At 49.4% G+C, this 24,917-nt stretch overlaps 1 protein-coding gene across 9 annotated transcripts in view; it reads left to right on the plus strand.

Annotated features, from left to right (window-relative positions):
* The window catches only part of NIN (ninein), an 80,430-nt gene that overhangs the window by 32,760 nt on the left and 22,753 nt on the right, over positions 1-24,917 (plus strand). For 7 of the 9 annotated variants that reach the window (XM_074544091.1, XM_074544095.1, XM_074544094.1 and 4 more), the window contains exons 6-25: positions 985-1,172; positions 2,176-2,322; positions 3,210-3,377; positions 5,805-5,941; positions 6,961-7,101; positions 8,385-8,559; positions 9,107-9,217; positions 9,971-10,060; positions 12,041-12,194; positions 12,522-12,643; positions 12,896-13,422; positions 14,141-16,156; positions 17,322-17,447; positions 19,298-19,367; positions 19,984-20,199; positions 20,494-20,607; positions 21,706-21,828; positions 22,361-22,474; positions 23,409-23,555; positions 24,330-24,485. In XM_074544091.1, coding sequence (XP_074400192.1) covers positions 985-1,172; positions 2,176-2,322; positions 3,210-3,377; positions 5,805-5,941; positions 6,961-7,101; positions 8,385-8,559; positions 9,107-9,217; positions 9,971-10,060; positions 12,041-12,194; positions 12,522-12,643; positions 12,896-13,422; positions 14,141-16,156; positions 17,322-17,447; positions 19,298-19,367; positions 19,984-20,199; positions 20,494-20,607; positions 21,706-21,828; positions 22,361-22,474; positions 23,409-23,555; positions 24,330-24,485 — 5,042 coding nt within the window. Of the gene's footprint in view, positions 1-984; positions 1,173-2,175; positions 2,323-3,209; positions 3,378-5,804; positions 5,942-6,960; positions 7,102-8,384; positions 8,560-9,106; positions 9,218-9,970; positions 10,061-12,040; positions 12,195-12,521; positions 12,644-12,895; positions 13,423-14,140; positions 16,157-17,321; positions 17,448-19,297; positions 19,368-19,983; positions 20,200-20,493; positions 20,608-21,705; positions 21,829-22,360; positions 22,475-23,408; positions 23,556-24,299; positions 24,486-24,917 lie in introns of those variants that run through there. The other 2 variants (XM_074544098.1, XM_074544099.1) reach the window with 2 other exon arrangements.

Genomic DNA, 24,917 nt, shown 5'->3' on the forward strand with positions numbered 1-24,917 from the left:
GGCTGTAGTGGAGCCTGGTGGGCACTAGATGTCAGCAGGGACCAGTCATTAAAAGTTCCTTAATTGTCACAGAATTGTAAATTTCTGGAGTGGTTTGGGAGGGAGCTTAAAACTCATCCAGTCCCACCCCTGCCATGGCAGGGACACCTTCCACTATCCCAGGGTGCTCCAAGTCCTGTCCAGCCTGGCCCAGGACATTTCCAGGGATGGGAGATTTCTCTGGGCAACCTGTGCCAGTGTTCTACCATCTCCATCAAAAAAGTGCTCTTCCATCTCCATCAGGAGGGTGGCAGGAAGGACATGGAGCTGTTGGAGGCACAGAGGGATGCACCTACTTCCTTTTAATTATATCAGCACCTCTTCCACATTTCAGCTGCTCTCTAACCCCTTCCCCATCCAAAGAAATCCAACTTTTTTCTCCTGAAGCTGCTTTTCCACCCCCATGAGGTGGCCTGGCAGCTCCCTCGATCCCATAACAGCCCAGGGGAGGGAGGGGTGCCTTTCCCATCCATGCCAGCAGCTGAGGAAGCTCTGCTGTCCTTCCCTGGCCACATTGGCCATCAGACTCATCCACATTCCCAAAGATCCTCCTGGCCACAGCCCCAGCTGTGGGAAGGCTCCCAGTGCCTGGCCAGGCTCTGGGAGGGATGAAAAGCTCTGGGATGTGGAATTTGAGGACATGGTGGCCTTGGCTGTGTTGGACTCCATGGTCTTAGAGGTTTTTCCAACTCCAGCAATTCCATGGTTCTGTGGACATGAGATTCCTTCCCCTGGTGGCGCAAGGGAATGAAAGCAGAGTCTGGCACTGCTGGGCCCACAATCCACATCCTAAACCCCAGAGTGGGCTCTGAACCCAGACAAGTGATCCCCTGTGGTCTGCAGAGCCATGAAGGAGCTGTGCCCGCTGCAGCAGCAGCGGGTTCCCTGTGGGTGCAGACCCCAGACGTTCTGCTCCTCACTGCACATCCATCTCCCCCATTCCAGGGCAGCTGCGCTTCTGGAACCCAGACGACCTCAACGCCTCCCCTGGGGCCTCCCCGAGCCCAGACTGGATCGAGGAGAAGCTCCAGGAGGTCTGTGAGCACCTGGGCATCACCAGGGATGGGCACCTGAACAGGAAGAAGCTGGTGTCCATCTGTGAGCAGCACGGGCTGCAGGCGGCGGCCGGCGAGGTGAGCGACCCATCCCTGCCCTGCCCTGCCTGCCATTTGGTGGGAGCCCCAAAATCCCTCCTGGCATCCACCCCAAGCACAGCTGGCTGCTTGGGAAGGCGTTTCCAGCCCCAGCTGCTGGTTCTCAGGGAGGATTTTGGTCCCAAACCATCAGGAGAAGGCAGCTGCCAGGCTGAGCCGTGGCGTGCGTGCTCCTCACGCAGCCACAGGGGGATCTGGGATTTAACAAGCATGGCTTGGATTCCAAACGTGTCTCCTTAATCCTAGGAATTTTCTAGCTAGACAGCAAATATGGGTTAAATATTCATAGGTGGTTGTTTTTGACTTTGGGAAGGCCTGTGGGTGTTTCTGTCCTGCAGCAAGAGCCCACGAGAAAATTAAATCTTTAGCAAAAAAAAAAAGGCTCTTATCAATTTAGGATTTCGTTTTATTAAAAAGTAGATTTTTTGCATCTTAAGATAACATGGTTTGTATTCATTTCCTCCACAAAACATGTTCCTGAGCAGGTATTCCTTTGCTGCATCCACAATGAAATATTTTCAAGGTATTAAGGCAGAGAATGGAAAAGATAAACTGTAGACAAGGAAATAGTGAGGGGCTAATCTGAACATCTCCAGTCCTACTTTTGAGAAGGCAGCATGCCCTGAAGCATCAAACAGATTTATGATAACCTTGCAGTGTCCTAGAGGTTGTTTTTTTGCCTGGTCACTTCCAGCTGCTCAGGGTTTGGCATCTCAGTACCTTGAGCTGAGTTCCTGAGGTCACACTGGCTCAGGAGCAGAAGGAAATGAGGTGGTTTTTTCTTGCTGCCTCATTAAACAGCAGCTCCAAGATGACCAGGAGCTTTTTTTCATGTATGCCTGCAATTTTCCACATGGAGAATATGGAAATGTGTGTTAGGCTGATGTAGCAGATAATTCTTGCTTTTCTCTTTTTGGAGCCTTGGGAATAGAATGTTTGCCACATTTTTTTGGCCTTTTACATGATTTCTGTCTCCTTGCAGGTGCTTGAGGAGGTGCTCCATAACCTGGAGCAAGATGGGACCATGAGCATAGAGGATTTCTTTTATGGCCTGTTCAGAAATGGGAAATCTCTCACCCCCTCAGCATCCACTCCGTACCGGCAGCTGAAACGCCACCTCTCCATGCAGGTGAGAAAGTGAGGGGAGAATCCTGGGGTAAAAGGAGCAGGAGGATTCCTGAACAGTTCCCACCCAGCCTGTCTCCTCCTTTTCCTTGGTGTTTGTCCCTGCAGGGGCAGCTGTGAGGCTGTGAGCTGCTGCCTGCCCTGCTCCAAAGGCAGATTTCAAATTCTCTTTGAAAAAAAATTTTTTGGGGGAGACAAAACACAGAACACCCTCATGGGAAAGGGGGACATGGCTCCCCTTTGAAGTTTTGGGGCTTGGAGAGGGCTCTGGCAACCTGTGGAGTGCAGTGGTGGAGCCTTGTAGAGTTCCAGGGTGGTTTGTGTTGGAAGGGACCTTAAGGCTCATTCCAACCCCTTCCACTATTCCAGGGTGCTCCAAAGTCCCTCCAGCCTGGCCTGGAGCACCTCCAGGATGGGATATCCAGTATAAACTGGGTGCAGGGGGAAGCACTGCCTGGGACAGGCTGGGGACGTGCAGCTCCCACATCTCTACTCCAATTTTTGCATTTTTTTCCTGAGAGAGTGAGTTTGAAATCTGCTAATCTGCTCCCTGTCTTTGCCTGGAGGCTGAGGGCTCTACCCAAACCTCTCTACAAGTGCTCCCTGCAGCTGTTTTAGGCAAAGCAACATTCCAAACCCAAAATGAATAGTGGCAAACCCCTCTGGAGCAGTGAGGGCAGCTCTGGAACCCTGCTCCTCCTGGGATTTATCTTAAATCCCGAGGGCCTGCTTGAGGTCAGCAGCGACGCTCCCGCCGGGTTTTGCTTGGCAGTGAGGAAAAACAGAGCTTAATCCTTAATCTCTGGAGCAGTGCTAGGGAAATTCCATTGGTAAAGCCCTGTGGGCACTGCCTGTGCCCTGTCACATCCTCATCCTCATTTTCTCTCCCAGTCCTTCGACGAGAGCGGCCGGCGCACGACCACCCCCTCGGCCATGCCCAGCACCATCGGCTTCTCGCTCTTCTCCAGCCTGGATGATGGCATGGGCTATGGCTGTGTGGAGGAGGTCCTGGACTGCTGGCACCAGGAGGGCATTGAGAACAGCCAGGAGATCCTGAAGGTAACCCCCAGCTGCGTCTCACCCCTGGTTTTATGTGTATTTTTTTTATCCGCGTGTTGGATGCCGAGTTATTTTTTTCCTTTCCGAAGCCTATGGGTTTTTCCCCTTTTAAAACTTCCCACGGAGAAGCTGTGCTTGTTCCATCCCTGGAAGTGTTCAAGGCCAAGTTGGACAGGGCTTGGAGCAGCCTGGACTAGTGGAACGTGTCCCTGCCCATGGCAAGGGGTGGAACTGGAAGATCTTTAAGATCTGTTCCTACCCAAACCTTTCTATGATCCTATAAAAACTCCCAGTGCTAGTAACGAGAGTTCTGGGAAGTTTCCAATCATTTCCTTGATGGTACATCCCATTTTATCATTTTTAATGATAAAAATAGTGGAAGATGTCCCTGCCCACGGCAGGGGATGGAACTAGAAGATCTTTAGGATCTATTCCAACCCAAAACATTCTATGATTCTATAAAAATTCCCAGTGCTAGTAACGAGAGGTCTGGGAAATTTCCAATCATTTCCTTGATGGTGCATCCCATTTTATCATTTTTAATGCTAAAAATACACTGTGATTTCCAGCATAGCTTGAAGAGGTCACCTACATTTGTTAGGAAGCTATTTAATTCCTTTTCCTCCCTGAATAGCTGCACCTGCAAACCTCTGAGCACTGGGGTGACCTGAATTATTGCTTGTGCTGAGGTGGAGGACAGCACTTGAAACCCTGCCCAGTCCTCAGTGTTCCATTAGGGAGAGTAAAAGGGTGATGGGGATGAAGTCAGATACCTGAATAAATCCATCCCTGTCCATCTATTAGAAGCTGTGGGTGGCAGAAGATCATTTCATGTGACCATCGCTGGATTCCCAACATTGTGATTCTCCTGGCTTTTAAATATCCATGTGGGTGGAGAACAGCCAGGCTGGAATGACCCCTGCCATGGCTCAGGATTTAAAACCCACTCATCACCTTGCATTGGTTGAGAAGGTGGGACCACCTTGCCCAGGTTTGGGCGTCCACCTTCACTTTGTTGCTTTCCCCTGTAAAATTGCTTTGTGCTGCTGTCACTGGGGTGGTTTCTCCAATGTCTGCAGTGTTTCAGCTCCAGCACAAGTCCTTTCTTTGTGCTCCTCTGTCCGGTTTATCTCGGCTGTTTGAGGGGCCTGGAAAGGCCCGGGGCGGCCTTGGGGCAGCCCGCGTATCGAAGGACGAGAAGAGGCTTCAGTTCTTCTTTTGGTTTTTATGTTTATTAATTGTTTATCTAAAAGATGTTCTTTCAGCCGAACAGAGCTCTGCTCAGCAGTCAGCCATGGGCACACTGTCTCTGCCCTCCCGGGCAGCCACGTATCTTTATACCCTTTGTTACGTGTACAATATTTATCATTTTTCCCCAATACCATCTATTCTTATAACTCGGTGCACTCTTAGTAATAACCAATCCAAAGGTGCCACCGTGGCCAAAGAGGATGGAGGAGAAGAGGAAGAAGAAGGAGGGCAGGACACACCCCAATTCCTCCATCTTACTCCTCTAAACCCCCCTGTACATAAATCTTAAACCTTGTGTCTCACCCTCTAATTAACTAATCCCTTCACCATTCACCCTGGTGAAGCCCTCATCCTTGTCGTCTCCTGTGTAGGGTTAAAGTCCAGCTACCAGACACTTCTGGCAACATTCCAGGAGTCCCGAGCCCCCCCAGGGTCTCGGAGGCTCAGCATCTCAGGACTGAGATCTTGAGATCCGACACTCCTCCTGCAGGGTTTAGGTTGGAAAAGTCCAGCTGTCAGCTCAGCCCTTGTTCACCACTGAACCCCATCCCCAAGTGCCACATCCATGTGGGTTTTGAACGCTTTCAGGGAAAGAAAAGGCCTTTCTTCAAGGCTTGGAGCAGCCTGGCATGGTGGTGGAAGGTGTCCCTGCCCATGGCAGGGGTCTGGATGGCCTTAAATGTCCCTTCCAGCCAAACCATTCTGGGGTTTTACAAAATCCCAAGCAGCTGCTGATGATAACTTGCTTTCTGAGAGGTGGGATCCTCACCATCAAACCCCCCTGCAGGGCTGCCTCTGTGCTGCCTCTGTGGCAAGAACTGGTTTTGTTTGCCACGAGCATCCCCAGCCACCTCCTCACAGCAGCAGAGTCCAGGCTCCTGAGATCCTGCAGGGAATTAGTGCAATTCATCAATCCTGGGCTGAATTTCCTATTATTTTGCAGCACAACCAGGACATTTCCCATCTCCACAGCTGGCAGCAGCTCTGTTGGAGGGAGGTGGCAGAGATGTCTGGTTTATTGCCCTCGGGGTGTCTGTGACAGATTAATCATCCAGCAAAGATCTCTTGGAGCCTGCTCATTCTACCCTGTCAGTCCCTGCAGAAATGTCCCCAGCTCCTGCAGGAAGCAGGAGTGGAAGCTCCTCATTCCACCCAGAGGATTTGTTGTTTCCACAGGCTCTGGACTTCAGCTTGGATGGGAAGGTGAACCTGACGGAGCTGACGCTGGCGCTGGAGAACGAGCTCCTGATCACCAAGAATGGAGTGCACCAGGCAGCCCTGGCCAGCTTCAAAACCGAGATCAGGCACTTGCTGTGAGTCCCAGGGGTGGCTGCAGCTGCTGCTCCCTGCTCTGCTGGCCAGGCAGCAGCTGAGGGGTGCTGGTGCTCCCAGGGGCTCTGGGGTGGCTCTGGAAGGCTCAGTTCTCTGAGGAGTGCTCAGAAGCTTCCACCTGTCTTGTTTTGTCTGGGAAAAACACTGAAACCTCCAAGGAGTGCAAAAAAATGTGGTTTAAAATGAAAAATGGAAGCAGCAGGCTGTTTTCAGTCTGGGAGTGGTCACTGCTGTCCACGGTGGTCATTGATGGTCAGGGAATGCACAGCTCAGGGCAGAGGCTGGTGGAGTTTATCAGAGCCTTTGATCCAAACTGATTTTGGGCTTTGCAGAGGTTCTGCCATGTGGTAGATGTGGAGGTGAGGTACAAAATCTGTACCACTATAAATTCCAATGCTTTTCATTTGAAAGTTAACACAGTTTGACTTTGTGCTGGACTCACTGTGCAGGTTTCTCTATTGAAAAAGAAGGCTCCAGGGAGAGCTCAGAGCCCCTGGCAGGGCCTGAAGGGGCTCCAGGAGAGCTGGAGAGGGACTGGGGACAAGGGATGGAGGGACAGGAGCCAGGGAATGGCTCCCAGTGCCAGAGGGCAGGGATGGGTGGGAGATTAGGAATGAATTCCTGGCCGTGAGGGTGTGCAGGCCCTGGATCCCTGGCAGTGCCCAAGGCCAGGCTGGACATTGGGGCACCCTGGGACAGTGGGAGGTGTCCCTGCCATGGCAGAGGCTGGAATGTGAGAGGGTCTTGAATGTCCCTTCCAACCCAAACCATTTCAGGGTTTGAACTGGGGGCTGGACCACAGCTGAGGGTCTCAGGTGTTGAAGTCTCAGGATCTGTGGGAACACCAAGACATGTCCAGAGCTGTTTGGCTACAGGTTCAAATCCAGTGACTAAATTCAGTTGATGAGACCTTTCCAAACTTTGATGTTTCAAATCCCCTTTTTGTGGGGAGCAGTGAGGGCTGACCTAATGCAGGCTGGCTGTGCTCTGCTCTGCCCAGGGAGAGGTTTGACCAGGTGGCCAGGGAGAAGGAGAAGCTGCGCTCGGACCTGGAGAAGGCAGAGAAGCTGAAATCCCTGATGGCCTCGGAGGTGGACGATCACCACGCGGCCATCGAGCGCCGCAACGAGTACAACCTCAGGTGGGGCATCTGCATCATCCATCCATCCATCATCCATCATCCATCATCCATCCATCCATCCATCCATCCATCCATCATCCATCCATCCATCATCCATTCATCCATCCATCCATCCATCATCCATCCATCCATCCATCATCCATCCATCCATCATCCATCCATCCATCCATCCATCCATCATCCATCCATCCATCATCCATCCATCCATCATCCATCCATCCATCATCCATCCATCCATCATCCATCCATCCATCATCCATCCATCATCCATCCATCCATCATCCATCCATCCATCCATCATCCATCCATCCATCCATCATCCATCCATCATCCATCCATCATCCATCCATCATCCATCCATCATCCATCCATCATCCATCCATCATCCATCCATCATCCATCCATCCATCCATCCATCCATCCATCCATCCATCCATCCATCCATCCATCATCCATCCATCCATCCCTCCATCATCCATCCCTCCATCATCCATCCCTCCATCATCCATCCCTCCATCATCCCTCCATCCATCGTCCATCCATCATCCCTCCCTCCATCCCTCCCTCCATCCCTCCCTCCATCCCTCCCTCCATTCATCCATCCATCCATCCATCCATCCATCCATCCCTCCTCCTGGCCAGGGGCTTGCTGACCACCCAGCTCCACCCCCAGCAGTATTTGTCACCCTCTTTCTTCTGGGGGTTCCAGTTGTTGGTTTCTCTGGGTCTGGATTGAAGGCACTTGAGACAGTTCATGTTCAGACTCAGGTGTTTATTATTTATTATCACTGAACAGTCTCACTACTGTGAGTTCAGCAGCAAGGCACAAAATGGCCAACAGTCTCTTGGTACAAGGTCTTTTAAGACTAAACTATCCAATTAAGAACTGACACCTGGATTGTTTTCCCTTTTAAGCCAATAACTGATCCCACAGAGCTGCAATGGGGATTTTTCCACCCAATTACAAAATGCCACCCAAACCCATGGAGAAGAAGCATGAAGAAGCAGCCCAGGATGACACCCTGTGCCCTCCATCTTGCTGCCATCCACAACATACTAAAAATCCCAAACCCTCAATTTCTCACCCAGTGATACACCTACACTGCTCTCTATAATCTATTTCACACTTTTGTGGATTCCAGTCTATCTTGAAGTCAGGGAAACTTTCCATGGATGAGGGTCACAGTCAGTGCTGCCCTGGGGCTCAGGGCACCCCAGAGCAGACAGAGGAATATTCCCTGGGTTTCCACACCTGCTCTAACAGGCTGCTGTCCCCCTGGCAGGAAGCTGGATGAGGAGTACAAGGAGAGAATCTCTGCCCTGAAGAATGAGCTGCGCAGGGAGCGGGAGCAGATCCTGCAGCAGGCCAACAAACAGAGGCTGGAGCTGGAGCAGGAGATTGAGAAGCTGAAAACGGAGGAGAATTACACCCGGGACCGCCTGGGCCTGGCCCTGAAGGTAACAGGGCTGACACAGCCAGGATTTCCCCCAGATCAGGAATTCCCTGGCAGGGGGAGTCACTCCTGAAAGGATGAGTTCTGGGCTATGTTTAGCTGGCCAAAAGCCATGGAAGCAGCAAGGTTGAGGCATGTCCATGAGAATTGGTGTTTGGGGCACCTCAGTGGGTTGTTCCATGGATTCCCAACCTCCAGAGATCTCAAATCTCTTCTGCCCTCATGTGCAGAGTGTGTGTGTGTGCACAGCTCTCAGATGAGCTGACAAGCCAGGAGATAAAACATCCTGATCAAGTTTAAAGTCCTTTTAAAAACAACCAAACCATCGAAAGCAAACTTGCTGTTCAGCCTTTTGGTAATTTATTAAAAGTCCACTGTTCACACTTGCTGTGGCAGGAGTGGGTTGTGTGTGGATAATAATAATAATTAATAATTCCTGTCATCACCTGAAGCTTGGAATAGTGTCATGCTGGGTTGGGAGTGACCTTTATTGTGCTGATTTTTCCTCTTTTAAGTGCTGATCTGTTGTGGGGTTTTTTTGTTTGCTGCAGGAAAACAGCCGCCTGGAAAACGAGCTCTTGGAAACAGGAGAAAAACTGGCTGAGTGTGAAAGTCTGGCAAGCAAGCTGCAGAGGAACTTGGAAAATGTCCTGGCTGAGAAGGTAAATCCCCCTTTTTCCCGGTGGGGTTTCAGAATTAAATAATTTGTAAGTTGCTACATTCCAGCTGCCAGTTTAGTGATAGCCAGAGGCTTTGGGGGTCTCTATAGCCTGCCTTGGTGACATGGGCTGCCTTCCAGCTAAGGAAAATACAGATATTCCACCTTAGCAGTAATTTTATTCTAATTAAAACAAGGAGCCTTAAAATGAAGCAATCATCTTGCAGATCTGCAGGGGTTTTTATTTTTTTTTCCCCAGCACAGAGTTTTGGATGGGCCCAACTTGCAGCTCCTTTCCAGGAGTGAGGTTTTCCATGGCATCACTGCTGGAATTAGGTGAAAATCGAGGTGATCAGCTGTTCATGGCTGTATTGCATTAAACTTTCAGGAAATCAGCTTCTCCAAAGATGTTTGAATTTGTTCAGCCATAGCCCAAGGTTCATGCATTGGGATTTCCAGCCTTCTTTAAAGCTTGGGATTATTTACCACGCTGAGATGTGCATATGCTAAGTTCTGATCTGGAATCAGAATGAGCATGAGAGCTGTGCTAGGAGGCAGACAGTTTTTTGGGGGAAGTTACTCATTCCCTGCTAGGAGGAAAGCAGAGTTTCTTAATTTAAAATAAAAACCCAGAGCGGAGAGAGGTAGTGCAGGCTGCCGGACTGCTTGGGATGGCTCCACGCTGTCCTGAGCAGGGCTGCAGCCTGGGTGGGTGGTGGGTGGGTGGATAACTGGCTGTTCCACTCCTGTGTTGCAGTTTGGTGACCTGGATCCCACCAGTGCCGAGTTTTTCCTGCAGGAGGAGAGGCTGGCCCAGATGAGGAGCGAGTACGAGCAGCAGTGCAGGGTGAGTGCAGCTGACACCCGGCTCCTGTGTCCACCAGAACCATTTAGGCTGGAAAATCCCCCTCAGATGGAATCCAAGCATTCCCCCAGCACTGCCAAGCCCTGCCCTAAGCATGTCCCCAAGTGCCACATCCTCACTGCAAGCAGCAGCACGAGGCAGGCTGGAAATCTCCTCACCCTGGCTGAGCTAAGGGGGTGAGGTGCCCCCAGGGTCCATGGGGCTCTGTGAATTCAGAGTTGCTGGAAATTAAAGAAGAAATAAACATCCACATTTTGCTGGTTTTCAGACCAGAAATATTATTTTAAAATAAACCTGAGAACAGAAAGTTTGCTTTCTCTTCCATCTTGTGTAGTTGAAAGAGTTTAAGGTGAGCCTGCAGGTTTTCTATTTACACACCTGCTTGCTGATATCTGCAGAGGAACCAGCTCATCTGTTGTCCAGAGGAGCTCTGGCTGGTTCTGGATCCCTGGAAATGTCTAAGGCTGGGTTTGATGGAGCTTGGAGCAGCCTGGGACAGTGGAAGGTGTCCCTGCCATGGCAGGGGTGGAATGGGATGAGCTTTGGAATCCTTTCCGGCCCAAACCATTCTGGGGTTCTGTGATCTGTTCTGTGGGATTATTTCCATTCAATAAGGAATTCCATTCAATATTCCATCCAATATTTCCATTCAAGGGCTGCCTTTGCTGTTGGATTGGAAACAGCACAGCAGCTCTCTCAGGAAGCTGCAGTTTAAAAGCAAAAATTGTCTGGAAATAGGACTTGAATCGATTCTTCTCAATATGCAGCTGATTTTTCTCTTTTTGAGGATGGCAGATATAAATCAGTAGTCAAGGTTCACTCCCTGGGCCTTTCAGAGCTGCAGGGTTGTGTGTTTGCACATTCAGGGAGCTGTTTTCCTCAGTAGCTGCTGTTCCTGGAGTGGAGTGCACAGCCCTTGGCACAAACCCTGGGGGTGTTCCTCTGGCAGGCAGGAGCAAGGAGCAGATGGTAAATGCAGTAATGAGGGGATCTCCTTCCTAATTTGATCTTCTGCTTCTGATTTGATTTTTTTCAAGTAGATGATGTTTGAGGAGGCATTTCCCAGCTGTTTGGAAATGTTGCTCAAGCTGCTTTTCAATAAAAGGTCACAGGAAGAAGGAATAAAGGGAAAGCTCCTGCAGCTCCTGTTACACCTTCACCTTTGAGAGTTTGGGATTGTAGAATCATCAGAGAATCCCAGAATGGTTTGGACTGGAAAGGACCTTAAAAACCATCTTGTTCAATGGGCAGGGACACTTTCCACTGTCCCAGGTTGCTCCAATCCCTGTCCAGCCTGGCCTTGGACATTCCAGGGGCAGCCACAGCTGCTCTGGGAATTCTATTCCAGGGCCTCCCCGGAGTCAGAGTCAGGAATTCCCAATTCCCAATCTCCCACCCATCCCTGCCCTCTGGCACTGGGAAGCCTTTCCCCCTGTTTTGGCTGTGGCTCTGTGTTTATTGACAACTTTCTCTGCTGTAATTCCCACCTGTGACCGTGTTCACAGGGGTCCCAGGCTGAGGGAAGAGATGAGGATCTGACTCCATGGTTCAGAAGCCTGATTTATTATTTTATGATATATATTACATTAAAACTATACTAAAAGAATAGAAGAAAGGATTTCATCAGAAGGCTGGCTAGAAATAGAACAGGAAAGAATGATAACAAAGGTTTGTGGCTCGGGCTCTGTGTCTAAGCTGGCTGGGCTGTGATTGGCCATTAATCAGAAACAACCACATGAGACCAATCCCAGATGCCCCTGTTGCATTCCACAGCAGCAGATAATCAATGTTTACATTTTGTTCCTGAGGCCTCTCAGCTTCTCAGGAGGAAGAATCCCAAGGAAAGGATTTTTCATAGAAGATGTCTGCGACACCCACCCCGATGTGCTGTGGTGGGCTGGGTGGATGCTCAGCAGCCTTGGCTCCTTTTTCCTCAGCTGTTTTTGTTTTCCTCCCCGTCAGGAGCTGCAGGACCAGATTGATGAGCTGCACTCAGAGCTGCAGGAGTTCCGTGCCCAGGGCAGAGTGCTCAGGCCTGCCCTGAGGAATTCCCTGTCAGAGGAGTTTGACATTGACATGAAGAGCCATGGCACCAGTGGGATTGAGCCTGACCAAGGTAAAATATCCCTCCTGTAGGACTGAGATCTGGGATGCAGGTGTTTATAACATCCTAGAGGTTGTTCCCTGAAAACCTTCCCAGAGAGACTTGGTCACCACCTCTGATTTGGTGTTTAATGTTAATCTGGACTGTGACTGCTGAACCAAATTTAAAGCTGAAATTGAAGTTTGCAGTTCCTTGGATGTGTTTGTGATGGGAGTTTGAGAGCTGCCAAACAAATTTGAATTGAGGAAGTAATTCTGTTGAGAATTATATCTATTTATGTATTGTATAACTCATGTTTTTATAGTTCTATAAATTATTACTTGATTACTTTTTCCAAAGGACTCGGTTCAGAAGACTGCAACCCATTAAACATGAGCATAGAGGCAGAAATGGCCATTGAGCAGATGAAGGAGCAGCACCACAGGGACCTGCATCACCTCAAACAGGAGCTTGAAGACACAGTAAGTGCTGGAATGAGGTGGTCTTGAAGGTCCCTTCCCACCCAAACCAATTTGGGGTTCTATGATGCCAGGAAGAAATAAAACTGAGCACTTATTTATTCTTTCCAGGGAAATTAATATGAGATGCTGAAGTGTAAATCAAAATATTCAGTAGAGTGAATATACAAAACTAGATGGAAATATTGATGAAGACATCCCTGTAGAATATCCTGTGAAAAATGAACAAACCCATCCCATTTTCCCCTCCTGCAGGTGAGCCATTATGAAAAGCAGCTGGATGAGACAAAAGCCCACTGGGAAAAGGAGCAAGAGGATCTGAGGCAGAGGTGTGCTGAGGAGATGAGCGCCATGGAACAGCAGATCGCTGGCCTCAAAACTCAAATAGCAGAGCTGCAGGGAGAGGCAGCGGCGCTCAGAGAGCAGCAGGAGGAGCTCAGCCGCCAGCACAGTGAGGAGAAAAACAAATTACAGCTGCGTTTCGACGAGGAGAAAGCCAACCTGCAGGAGCTGCTGAGGCAGGAGCACGAAGCTGAGGTCAGGGCCAGAGTGGAGCAGCTGAGCGAGGGCTTCAGGCGGGAGCGGGAGGAGCTGAGCCAGAAGAGCGCCTGGGTGCAGGAGGAGATGGGAGCGGCGGTGCAGAGCCTGCAGCAGGAGAAGGGGCAGCTGGAGCAGCGCTTCCAGGAGCAGCTGAGGAGGCTGGCAGAGCTGCACGCCCTGCAGAAGGAGGAGCTCCAGCAGGAGCTGCTGAGGAAGCACCAGCAGGAGCTGGAGGAGGAAAGGTGAGTGTCACCCCTGGTGGGTGAACCCAGGGCAGAAACAGCTCCCCGATGGGCAATCCCAGGTGTCCTGCTCTGTTCCACACCTTTGGGCTGCTCTCCGGGGATTTTTCCCTCTTCTGACCTTTCCAAGCAGATCTTTAGGTTCATTTTGAGCTCGCCCAGAAGCAGCAGCGGTGTTAAAGCATAACCAGGAGTGATTAACTCGAGCTCTGCTCAGGATCCCTGTGCTCCACAAATCCCTGTGAAAACCCAGAGCTGATTGAGTTTTAGAGTTCTTTGCTGAAGAAGGAAAGGGGTGGCAGGGATGTGCTTTTAGCCAACGTGGAGTGTCAAAAGAAATTGAAGCCACCCTGGGGTGAGGGGGTGTGAGAGCATTTTCCTCCCCAAAATCTGAGCACAGGAACTGAAGGGCACATGAAACTTTTTCTGAGCACATTTCATGAGTTATTGCATTCTTCCAAGTCAGTTTCTTTTTGGAGTTTCACCAAATTGCCTTGTTGCACTTTCCCAGGGCAGTTTTTCTTTTTGAAGTTTCACCAAATTGCCTCGAATTTAACTTGCAGCTCCCAGAAACACCCATCCAATAGTCAGTGGATTAAAAAAAAAAAAAAAAAAAAAAAAAAAAAAGAAGTAAATTTCCAACTTGTTTTATTCAGCCTAAAAAAGCCAGTTTAATCTCTGAGGTAGCTTAGTAATATCTTATGTTAACCATGTCTAGGAAAAAAATGGCAAGTGACTATAACAGAAGAGCATCTCATGCACAAACTCAGTTTTCTGTGGACACACAAACCCTTGTGAATAAATATGAAGAGACCCTGCAGAGCCTGGAGGGACGTTACCAGAGAGAGCTGCAGGAGCTGGCTGAGCAGCAGAGAGAGGAGAAATCCCAGTGGGAGTTTGAGAGGGATGAGATTGCTCAGGAGGCTGCTGAGGCCCACGAGCAGCTGAAGGAGAGCTTGGCAGGTGAGAAGGCCGCTCGTTGTGCCCTGAGCCAGGAGAAGGATCTCCTGGAGAAACATTTCAAGGAGGAAGTGAACAAGCTGGTGTGTGAGAGGGAGCAGCTGGAGAAGGAGCTGAGAGAGCTGAGGAATGCTGCCCAGGAGCAGGAGGAAAAGATGATGGAGAAAATAAACCAACTCCAAAATGACCACGAAAAAGAGCTAAAGGAGAGAGATGAACAAATATCCGCAGTGGAGCAAAATGGGAACCTGGTTAGGGAGAAGCTGGAGAGACTGGACAGTGAGTACAAGCGAGAGAAAGAAGAGCTCAATTCCAAACTTCTTGCTCTGGAGAGTTTGAACAGAGACATTTGTGAGAGAGCAGAGACAGAAAAGGCTGAGATGGGCTTGGAGGTCTCAGACCTCCGAGGGAAGATCCAGAAACTGCAGTGGGAGACGCGGAGTTTCTCTGCCCTGCAGAGCCATTACAGGGCCCTGGAGAGTGAGTATGCAAAAGCCAGGAGCCAGCTCGCTGCTCTTCCTGCTGCAGCTGCCCTGGGAGACGATGGGGATGTTCTGCAGAGCCTGCAGAAGGTGCACGAGCAGGCAGTGAAGGAGAATGTCAGGATGGCTGCCCAGATCCTGCGGCTGCAGCACCGGCTGCGAGCGGCCGAGCAGGAGCTGCATCCGCCCAGCCCCAGCTGCTCCCAGCCTGCCTCAGAGCCTGAGGAAATGGAGCCCAGCTTGGAGGGGCTGCCCAGTGACTGCCCAGATGTGGCCGTGGGAGCAGATTTCAGTGTCCTTCCACCTCTGGAGGCTGATGCTACAGACCTGGAGGAAATGTCGGAGATGGATTGGGATTTGGAGGAGGGATGTGTGAAAGCCAGAGCTGGTGGCCACCCTGAGGCACAGGGGTGCTGGATCCAGGGAAGTCAAGCAGCTCTGGATGCTGATGGCAACCAGGATGGTGACAAGAGCCTTTCTTGGGTGCCTCTGCTTCCAAAAAAGAGAGACCTGGAGAAAGTTCCCAGGATAAAAACGCTCCACAACGATATCAAACCGCAGAAGGTTCATCTGCTAAATCACAGAATAGCTCCCAAAAATAAAGGGTTTGTTTCTGATGCTTTGAAGGTGCAGGTGGAGCTGGAGAGGGCTGAAGAACTGAGTGAAGACTCTCTCCAGCTGGATCACACTCCTGGGGCAGCAAACAGTGACCTGAAGAGCGTAATAGCTCAGCTTTGGAAAAAGATGGAAGAGCTGGAAGACAGATCCATGGCACAGGCTGAACTTCTGTCCCTGCAAGAAGAAATTCAGGTAGAAAATGAGGATCTGAAGGCTGAAGTGATGCAGTTGATTGAAAGAAATGGAGTGCTGGAAGAGAACCTGCGCAGGCTGAGGCGGCTTTGTTGTGAGCAAAAAGAGAGTGAGACGGAAAGCGTCCAGTTTGAAGATGAAAACGCCAAATTCGTTGTGCAAGGTAGAGAATTGGAAGGTATTAGAGAATTGGAGGATAGTAAAGAATTGGAGGATGCCCAAGAACAAGATGCTCAAGGAAACTCAGATGTGCCCAGTGACACAAGTGGGGAGCTGGAAGAGCATCCCACCACATCCACGGGCCAGCAGGACAAGAGCCCCCAAGGCGACAGCGCCGTGACAGAAGTGGGAAAAGCAGGAATGGGGGATCCCACCCCCCAGGTGAAGGAGCAAGCTGTGGGTGCCCCAGAGCAGAGGAGGGCAGTGACCCAGGGCCTGCAGAGCACGTGCACTGAGCTGCAGCAGAAGGTTGACCTGCTGAGGTAACGTACCGCGGCGTTCGCCACTAACCCAGCGCTGCCCGGCTGCTCCTCTAACCACCCTAGATTAACTCTGCCTTAACCGAGTAGCAAACACTGCCATGGACTGCTAACTCCTCTAGCTGTGGATAGCAAAGACCACTGGAACCAGTAACTGTGTGTGCCTTGCTCCTCCCTGTGCCCGGAGCGCCTGCCAGCTGTCCTGTGTGTGGATGTCACCGTCACCGCGCGTAGCTCGTCCTGCAGCACAAACCCATTGCATCCCCATGCCCAAAATCCATGGTAACACCTCCAGAGTGCTCTGTAGCTCTTACTAATATTCACTCCACTCAGTTTGTTCCCTTCTAGAGCTGAATGTTGCTCACAAGGCTGAAATTGCTCCTCTTTTGCCTCAGTGTTTCGGTGATTGCTGTAGGAAACAAGGGTAGTTTGAAATCCTAAAAGTGCTTCCATTTTTCTCAGTATTTAAGTTAATATTAGAGAATTATAGGGACTTTTTTTCCCAGTTAGGAACCCCTCAGGAGTGGGATATGGTAAACACAGTTATAAAACATATATTCATTATATTATACTCATCATAGGTTTTACCTACTTTTTTTAGCTGCTGTATTCCAGCAAGGATTTCCTTTTTTTTTAATGGTTAAAGTGGCAACAAGTGGTTTAATTATTGTTCAGCACCAGCTTCCTGTAGGAAATTATTCTTCCAGGTGTCCCACCATGGCTAAGTTATTTCTGTGCAGTCTCCTGAGGACAAAAAAGACATTTCCCAACCATGCTGTTCCCAGAATTCTGAATTCCAGCTGGGCAAACAGCTCACTCTCCTGGCAATCTGCATATTGTGCTGTTCAGTTGTTATTTCTAGCTTGAGGACTGAAAGATATGTAGAATATGGTGTGAAACTTTAGATTTTAACTCACTTCAAAAACATGCCCCAAAAGCCCAGGGTTTTTTTAAAGTTTGTTGTAAAATTTTGGATTTTTTTTTTTGAACAAACTGGGGAGCGCTCCTGCTGAATTCACGTAAAATATAAATACGCCATTTGTACATAAAACAAGGCAGTTGTAGCTTTGTTTTTGAAGCATTACAGGTTGCTCTGACCTGGGGGACTCCTTTCCTTTCCAGGGATCCCATGGGAGCTGTTCTCACTCGTGTCCTGTCTGTGCCACAGGTGTGAGGCCGAGAAGCTGCGCGAGGAAAACGCCGTCCTGAAAAACGAGGTGACCCTGCTAAACGAGGAGGGGAGCGCTTCCAGCCTGAAACTGAGGGAGCTGAGTGGATCCAGGGAAGAAATGAGGTGAGAATTCCATGGGCAATGCACCCCCTGTCTGCTCGGCCACTGAGGTGAGAATTCCATGGGCAATGCACCCCGTGTCTGCTCAGCCACTGAGGTGAGAATTCCATGGGCAATGCATCCCGTGTCTGCTCAGCCACTGAGGTGAGAATTCCATGGGCAATGCACCCCCTGTCTGCTCGGCCACTGAGGTGAGAATTCTGTGGGCAATGCACCCCGGGTCTGCTCGGCCATTGAGGTGAGAATTCCATGGGCAATGCATCCCCTGTCTGCTCAGCCACTGAGGTGAGAATTCCATGGGCAATGCACCCCGTGTCTGCTCGGCCATTGAGGTGAGAATTCCATGGGCAATGCACCCCGTGTCTGCTCGGCCACTGAGGTGAGAATTCCATGGGCAATGCACCCTGGGTCTGCTCGGCCACTGAGGTGAGAATTCTGTGGGCAATGCACCCTGTGTCTGCTCAGCCACTGAGGTGAGAATTCCATGGGCAATGCACCCTGGGTCTGCTCAGACACTGAGGTGAGAATTCCATGGGCAATGCACCCTGGGTCTGCTCAGACACTGAGGTGAGAATTCCATGGGCAATGCACCCCGTGTCTGCTCAGCCACTGAGGTGAGAATTCCATGGGCAATGCACCCCGTGTCTGCTCGGCCACTGAGGTGAGAATTCCATGGGCAATGCACCCCGTGTCTGCTCAGCCACTGAGGTGAGAATTCCATGGGCAATGCACCCCGTGTCTGCTCAGCCACTGAGGTGAGAATTCCATGGGCAATGCACCCTGGGTCTGCTCGGCCACTGAGGTGAGAATTCTGTGGGCAATGCACCCCGTGTCTGCTCAGACACTGAGGTGAGAATTCCATGGGCAATGCACCCCCTGTCTGCTCAGCCACTGAGGTGAGAATTCCATGGGCAATGCACCCCCTGTCTGCTCGGCCACTGAGGTGAGAATTCCATGGGCAATGCACCCCGTGTCTGCTCGGCCACTGAGGTGAGAATTCCATGGGCAATGCACCCCGTGTCTGCTCAGCCACTGAGGTGAGAATTCCATGGGCAATGCACCCCGTGTCTGCTCGGCCACTGAGGTGAGAATTCCGTGGGCAATGCACCCCCTGTCTGCTCGGCCACCATGGGTTCACCCCTGCTCTCCAAGCTCATTCGTGTGGTAGGTGCTGTGCAGATCCAAAATGGGGTAGAAATCCCAAAATGGGGTTATTTCATGGAAACCCAGCAGCTTGTCAGGTTATTCCTCCTGCTTTTCCCTGCCCATCCCCAGAGCCAGCAGGGGTTCAGCTGTAGGCATTGAGGTGACCCAGTGACACACACAGAGGGTTTAGGAGCTGGCCTGGTGCAGTTATTTGTGCTTCAGCACAGGCAGGGAGAGGCTCCCCTGACAGATTATTCCAGTGGTTGGGCCGTTGGCAAATGCAGGACCATCCCTGATCCTGGGATTGCTCTTCCCCTCTAGGAAAGACCCACTTGGGGCACCTTGAGAGGGTGAGCCCTTCCCATGCAGAGCAGGGATGCTGAGCAATAAATAAATAAATACCCACAATTACCATTTCTGGTGGGGTTTAAAAAAAACAGCTCATTTTTGGAATCATTAAGGTTGGAAAAGACCTCCAAGATCTTCAAATCCAACCATTAACCCAGCACTGTTGAGGCCACCACTGCCCTGTGTCCCCAAACGCCACATCCACATGGATTTTAAATCCCTCCAGGGATGGAAATCCTTCCCAATACCCAATCCAAACCTCTCCTGCCACAACTTGAGGTGATGTCCTCCTGTGCAATCTTGCAGCTGTGTACATTGATAATTGATTTTAGTGTTAATGAGCTTTCATTTCTCCATAGGCAGAAGATAGAGGCTGTGAGAAAGGAGAAAGTGGCTGTGCAGAAGATGGTGGACAACCTGAAAAAGCAGGTGTGTGGCAGCAGAAAACGAGCATTTTATAAATTTAAACGTTTTGATAATTGTTTAATTGCACTTTGGGATTGATTTGAGGTCACTTGACCTGCTCATAACACAAAAGCTGTAATTGTCCAGCTCACAGGCCTGAGAGCACTTTCCACAGTCAACTTTTGTAGAAAAACAAAGTTTAAATCTTTTGTTTTGTAATTTTTGTGCAATTCTCTGCAGTAGCCCATGGGAAATAGAGATTGTGATTCAACCTCTGCTCATTTCCCAGCTGGCTTGGTTTAGGAATTCTGCCAGTTGCATCCATGTGGCTGCTACTTTTATTTCAGGTGTGGCTTGTTATAATGGGTGAAATAATTAATTACCTTTAACATCCATGCCACCTTGGCATTGCTTAGGAAAATACTTGATCAGAATAATCTATCAGGATAACCCTCAAAATCCACACCAGCATGGCCAAGTGTTGGGTGACTGATATGAGTGGTCTCTAATTAAGGCCAATTATGACAAATTATTTGTGTGGAGCCACTGTCAGAGTGAGACTTGTCAGATCTTTAATCACCTTAAAGGAAATACCCAAAAATCTCATTCCTGGTGTGAAATCACTGCTGTCCCTGTTCAGGTGGCAGATCTGAAGACCAGGAACCAACAGCTGGACTCTGAAAATACAGAACTCAGCCAGAGGAACTCCAAGAACCAGGCAGATGTGCAGGATCTCAACCAACAGCTGGCAAGGGTGCTCAAGCAGAAGGAGAGGGAGGAGGGGAAGTGCACCCTGGAAGAATGGGAAAAGGAGAGGCTGCTGCTGAAAGAGGAGCTGGAAAACTCCAAAATCGAGGTACAGCATTTGGTAGGACAGCTGGGCCTCAGGGGCTTTGGGATTGGCATCCCTGTCCTGGGATGGGGTTTCAAAGCTGAGCTTTGCTAAACACAGCAGCAGCCAAAAGGCAGGAGGGAAAAATGTGCAGGTTTGCCTTGAAAGCACAGCTTGGTGATGCCAAATATTGCCCTGCATTTTCCATGTTGTTCATCCAGTGCCATCTCAGCTCTGTCCAGTGGCTGCAGCATCCTCTGCTCAAACTTTGCTCTGTGAGTTTCCCAAATCGAAATCTGAGCCTTTCCTTTTTTGCAGTCATCAAATATGGTGTCATCCCTGGAGATGGATTTGTCCAAAATGAAGGTCCAAGCTCATCTACTGGAGCAGGAGAACCACATCCTCAAGCAGGAGCTGGAGAAGACAAAGCAGGTGTGGCATCCCATTGCCCAGGGGAGCTGTGGCTGTCCCTGCATCCCTGGAAGTGTCCAAGGACACCCTGGAACAACCTGGGGTAGTGGAAAATGTCTCTGTTTATTCCAGAGGGATTGGAACTTGATGGCCTTTAAAGGTCCCTTCCAGCCCAAACCCTTCTGGGATTTTATTTGAGTGCTATCACATTAATTTGTACTATCTCTTATGGATGAAAATTAAGAGGTGGAAATAGTTGACTTCTTTAAAGAAAGGGAATGTAACTCCTCTTGAAAGAGTTTCCAGGTGCAACACATAATTCTTCAAATAAGGTTGGGTTCACTCAAACTTTGCCAAAAGATTTTGGGACTAGTGGATCTACAAAGAGAAGCTTTGGTCAAGATAAAGATTTAAAGCTGTAATTAAGGGATAGATAGGATAAATGGGATCCACATGAGAACATTTCCCTGGTTAACTGGAGATATAACCCATTTTTAGCTCCATTTAAGGAGTGAGCTCTTCCAGCGTGTCCTGTCAGGCAGAATTCCTGTTGCTAAACCCATCTGGAGATCTGGGAGTCTCACAAGGTCTGAGGATAATTTCCTGGAGAGCTCAGTTATCTCCTGTACAAGCACAGCTCAATTGGCTGTAAATGTATGCTAATAAACACAGATAATGAAGGCAGTTCCCTGATTAGGGCTCCACAAAGTCATTTTCTGCACGGTGTAAAACACTCAGTGCTCAGGGCAGATAATGCTCTTAAAAAGCAAAAGCAGCTGAGGCCTATTGAGGAAGGAGTGGATTGTGGAGTGTAATTACAGAGATGCAATGAGGAAAGGCAGGGATAAAGCACTGGGGCACTTGGGAAAAGGATTGGTTTTCCCTCTGTGTTTGGTGATTTCTATGGGATATTATGGAAAAATCCTTCCCTGTGAGGGTGGGGAGGGCCTGGAAGTGTCCAAGGACACCTTGGAGCAGCCTGGGATGGTGGAAGGTGTCCCTGCTTGTGACCTTTAAAGGTCTCTTCCATCCCAAACCATTTGGGCATCCCCCTGGCTTTTCATGCCAAATTCTGTGACAGCACAAAAATGCAACTCTGAGGGGTTTCATTTCCCACAGCTGCCCAGGTGCCCTGATCTTGCTGAGCTTCAGAATGAAGTTGCAAGTTTGATCGCTAAAAATGAAAAGCTGCAGAAAGAGAAGGAAGCCCTGAGTGAGGAACTGAACAGATGCATTGAGAAGGTAAGAAAGGAAAATCCTCATCCCTGTGTGCTGTAAAAGGCTGTTAAAATTCCTATAGCTGTAAAACTTCTCTTGGTGGTTTTTCCCTCCCACTCAAGCCACATAAAGGCTTTGTTGCCACTACCTGGATTTTCTTGATTTTTTTTTTTTTTCCCTAGCTGGTGTTATAGAGGAAAGCTTCAATTCTTGAGCACAGCTTTACTGTAATTTGATTATGTAGAAAATTCCAAACATTGCAAGGAGGAGAGGCCTGGATATAAATCCTGCAGCAGGACAAGGAAGACAGTGTTCTGTGTTCTTGGACTTTTATTGCATCTCTAACCCACTGTAACTCTGAACTGGAGCAGAGCACTCTGCTCACTGTAAATAATAATCCCATTGTGTGGGAATTCAGGGAGCTGAGGGGCTTTTGGCTTTCCTGCATTTTCCTTCCTTCCTTAGCTTTGACTCCCTCTATCTAGGGTAACCCTTGAAGTGAGATGGAGTTAAAAGCAAATTGCTGAGTGAGGATTCCTGTGTGATCTCATTGCAGGTGGCTCAGGTCAGCTGCCTGGAGAGTGCAGTTGGCAGCTTGGAGCAGGAGCAGAAATCCTGGGAGCAGCAGAGCCAGGCACTGAAAGCACAGCTCAGCCTCTCCCAGGACAAGGTAGGAAACGCTGATTTATGGTCTGGCCCTGATAAAAGCAGTTTGATCATCTCCTGTAGTGCTTGTTCTCATGAAAGGCCCCTCCTGAAGAGAATGGCTGCCTGAGGGGCTTTCCAAGTGAAGTTCTTAAAGGACAAAAGGAAACTTGTTAAACACAAGGAGGGGTTTTTCTCTCTGCAGCCAAGCTACTTTTGCCAATTCCCCCTGCCTGGTGATTCCTGAAATGCTGCAGAGCCTCTGCTGTTGCTCCTCTGTGCTGGTGCAGGCTCATCCTTGCCCAGGCAGGGATGGATCAAGTGGTTCCCTGCTTGGTTGAGGTGGAAGAATTCCTGGCAGGAAGAAGAAACAATTCAAGGGAAAGCTTCTTTCCAGGATATCCCAGGGAATGCTCAGGGCTGGAAGATGTTTCTGGTGAATGCAGCATTGTGGCTCTATTCAAAGTGGGTGGCTGCGAGCTTGGAACAGAAAGTTGGAAAATAATTTGGAATTATGGAGTTTTAAGGATAGAAAATCCATATAGGATTGAGTCCAGTCACTCCCTCAGCACTGGCCAGGCCACCACTGCCCCATGTCCCCAAGTGCCACATCCACACAGCTTTTAAATCCCACTGTCCTGGGCAGCTGTGCCAGCGCTCAAAATCCCTTTCCATGAGGAAATTTTCCCTAATATCCAATCTAAACCTCCTCTGGCACACCTTGAGGCTGTTTCCTCATGCTGTCCCTTGTTCCCTGGCAGCAGAGCCTGTCCCCTTCAGCTCCACCTTTCTGTCAGGCACTTGCACAGAGCAATAAACTCAATTGAACATTTTCAGAGGGGGAAAATCAACGTTTTAACTTCCCTCCCTCCATCAGAGATCCTAAATCCCTGGGATACCTGATGCACACAGGGAGTGCTGATCCAGCAAAGGCCAAGCTGTGCTTTTGCTCTTTCCAGGTTCAGAGCCTGAGTGAAGCTCTGCAGAGCAGCAGCCTCCAAATGTCCCGGCTGAAATCCGACCTGCAGCTGACACAGCAGGAGAAGGAAAGTCTGGAGCAAGAAGTGATGGCACTGCACAAACAGCTGCAGGGCACCACTGAAAAGGTAAAGGCATCTCAGGAGGTACCTAAAATCATTGGGTATTGCATATCATGTTGCTTTAAGCTGTTTTTTTTAAAATTGTATTTTAAGTGTTGAACGTGGACAGGCAATGATCACTCCCCCTCTCCTAAATCTCCATTTTTCCCTAAAAGAAAACTTTTGCCAATAAAACCCCCAACTTTATGGACAATGCATTAATTTACACCTACCAACTATAAAAATTAAACCAGTCATTGACAGAGGAGCTCATTTTCAGTGCAACTTGGGTTTGAAAGGTACAGAATTACTCCAACCTCCCAGCTAATGAGGATTTGTGACTGAAGGAGGTTGTAGACAGCAGTCCTGGGATTGCTGTTATGAATTCAGTTACTCATTTGGCTTGTTTGCCATGTAATTAAGGAATATTTAATGTCCACGTGGAAAAGAGGCTGTTTCAGAATTGTACAACAGGAGCTAAATTACAGCTATTAGTGCATAATATAGAACACTGAGTTCTGCTTGGCTCTAAGGAGAGCACAAATTGCTTTTTTTTTGTGTTGCTGAACTCTGTGCACTCCTTGTGCACACAGCTATTATCCATGATTTTAGTGGAGGGAAGCACTTGGGATTTGCACATTGGATTTCTTAAGGAACAACAGAGAGTGGGCTGGGAGGGAGATGGGAATGCTGCAACTTTGGAGCCTGCACTTACTGAAAATCCACCTCAAACCCACCTGAATAGAGCAAATGTCTGCTTCTTTGTTGAAGGCCTAACCCTGCAATTCTGTCTGTCTTAAGAACCTGGTTCTGGAAGTGGCTGTGCCTCCCTCAGGGCTGCAGGAGCAGCAGGGGCCCGTCCCCTGGGACGAGCAGGAGCTGCTCAGGCAGGACAACGAGAGGCTGCAGGGGGAAGTGCAGAGCACAAAAACAGAGCTGGCCCACTCCAGGGAAAAGGTAAAATCCTGGGCAGGCTGGGAGAGAGACCCCAGCAGGGCAGGGCTGGGAGACCTGGGGGGCACTCAGACCCCTTTGCACAGAGCACGGTGCAAGCAGGGTTTGAGTATCTGAGACTCCACAACACTCAGGGTATTTCTCTTTTTAAAAGTCAATCCTAGTAGTCCTTGTCCAATCCTGGTAATTCTCTGGAGGTCACTCAGACCCCTTTGCATAGATCACAATGCAAGCAGGGTTTGAGTATCTGAGACTCCACAACACTCAGGGTATTTCTCTTTTTAAAAGTCAATCCTAGTAGTCCTTGTCCAATCCTGGTAATTCTCTGGAGGTCACTCAGACCCCTTTGCATAGATCACCATTCAAGCAGGGTTTGAACATCTGAGACTCCACAACACTCTCAGGACATTTCTCTTCTTTAAAAGACAATCCTGG

This window comes from Zonotrichia albicollis, chromosome 6 (genome assembly GCF_047830755.1).
Source record: "Zonotrichia albicollis isolate bZonAlb1 chromosome 6, bZonAlb1.hap1, whole genome shotgun sequence".
Classification (NCBI taxonomy): Eukaryota; Metazoa; Chordata; class Aves; order Passeriformes; family Passerellidae; genus Zonotrichia; species Zonotrichia albicollis.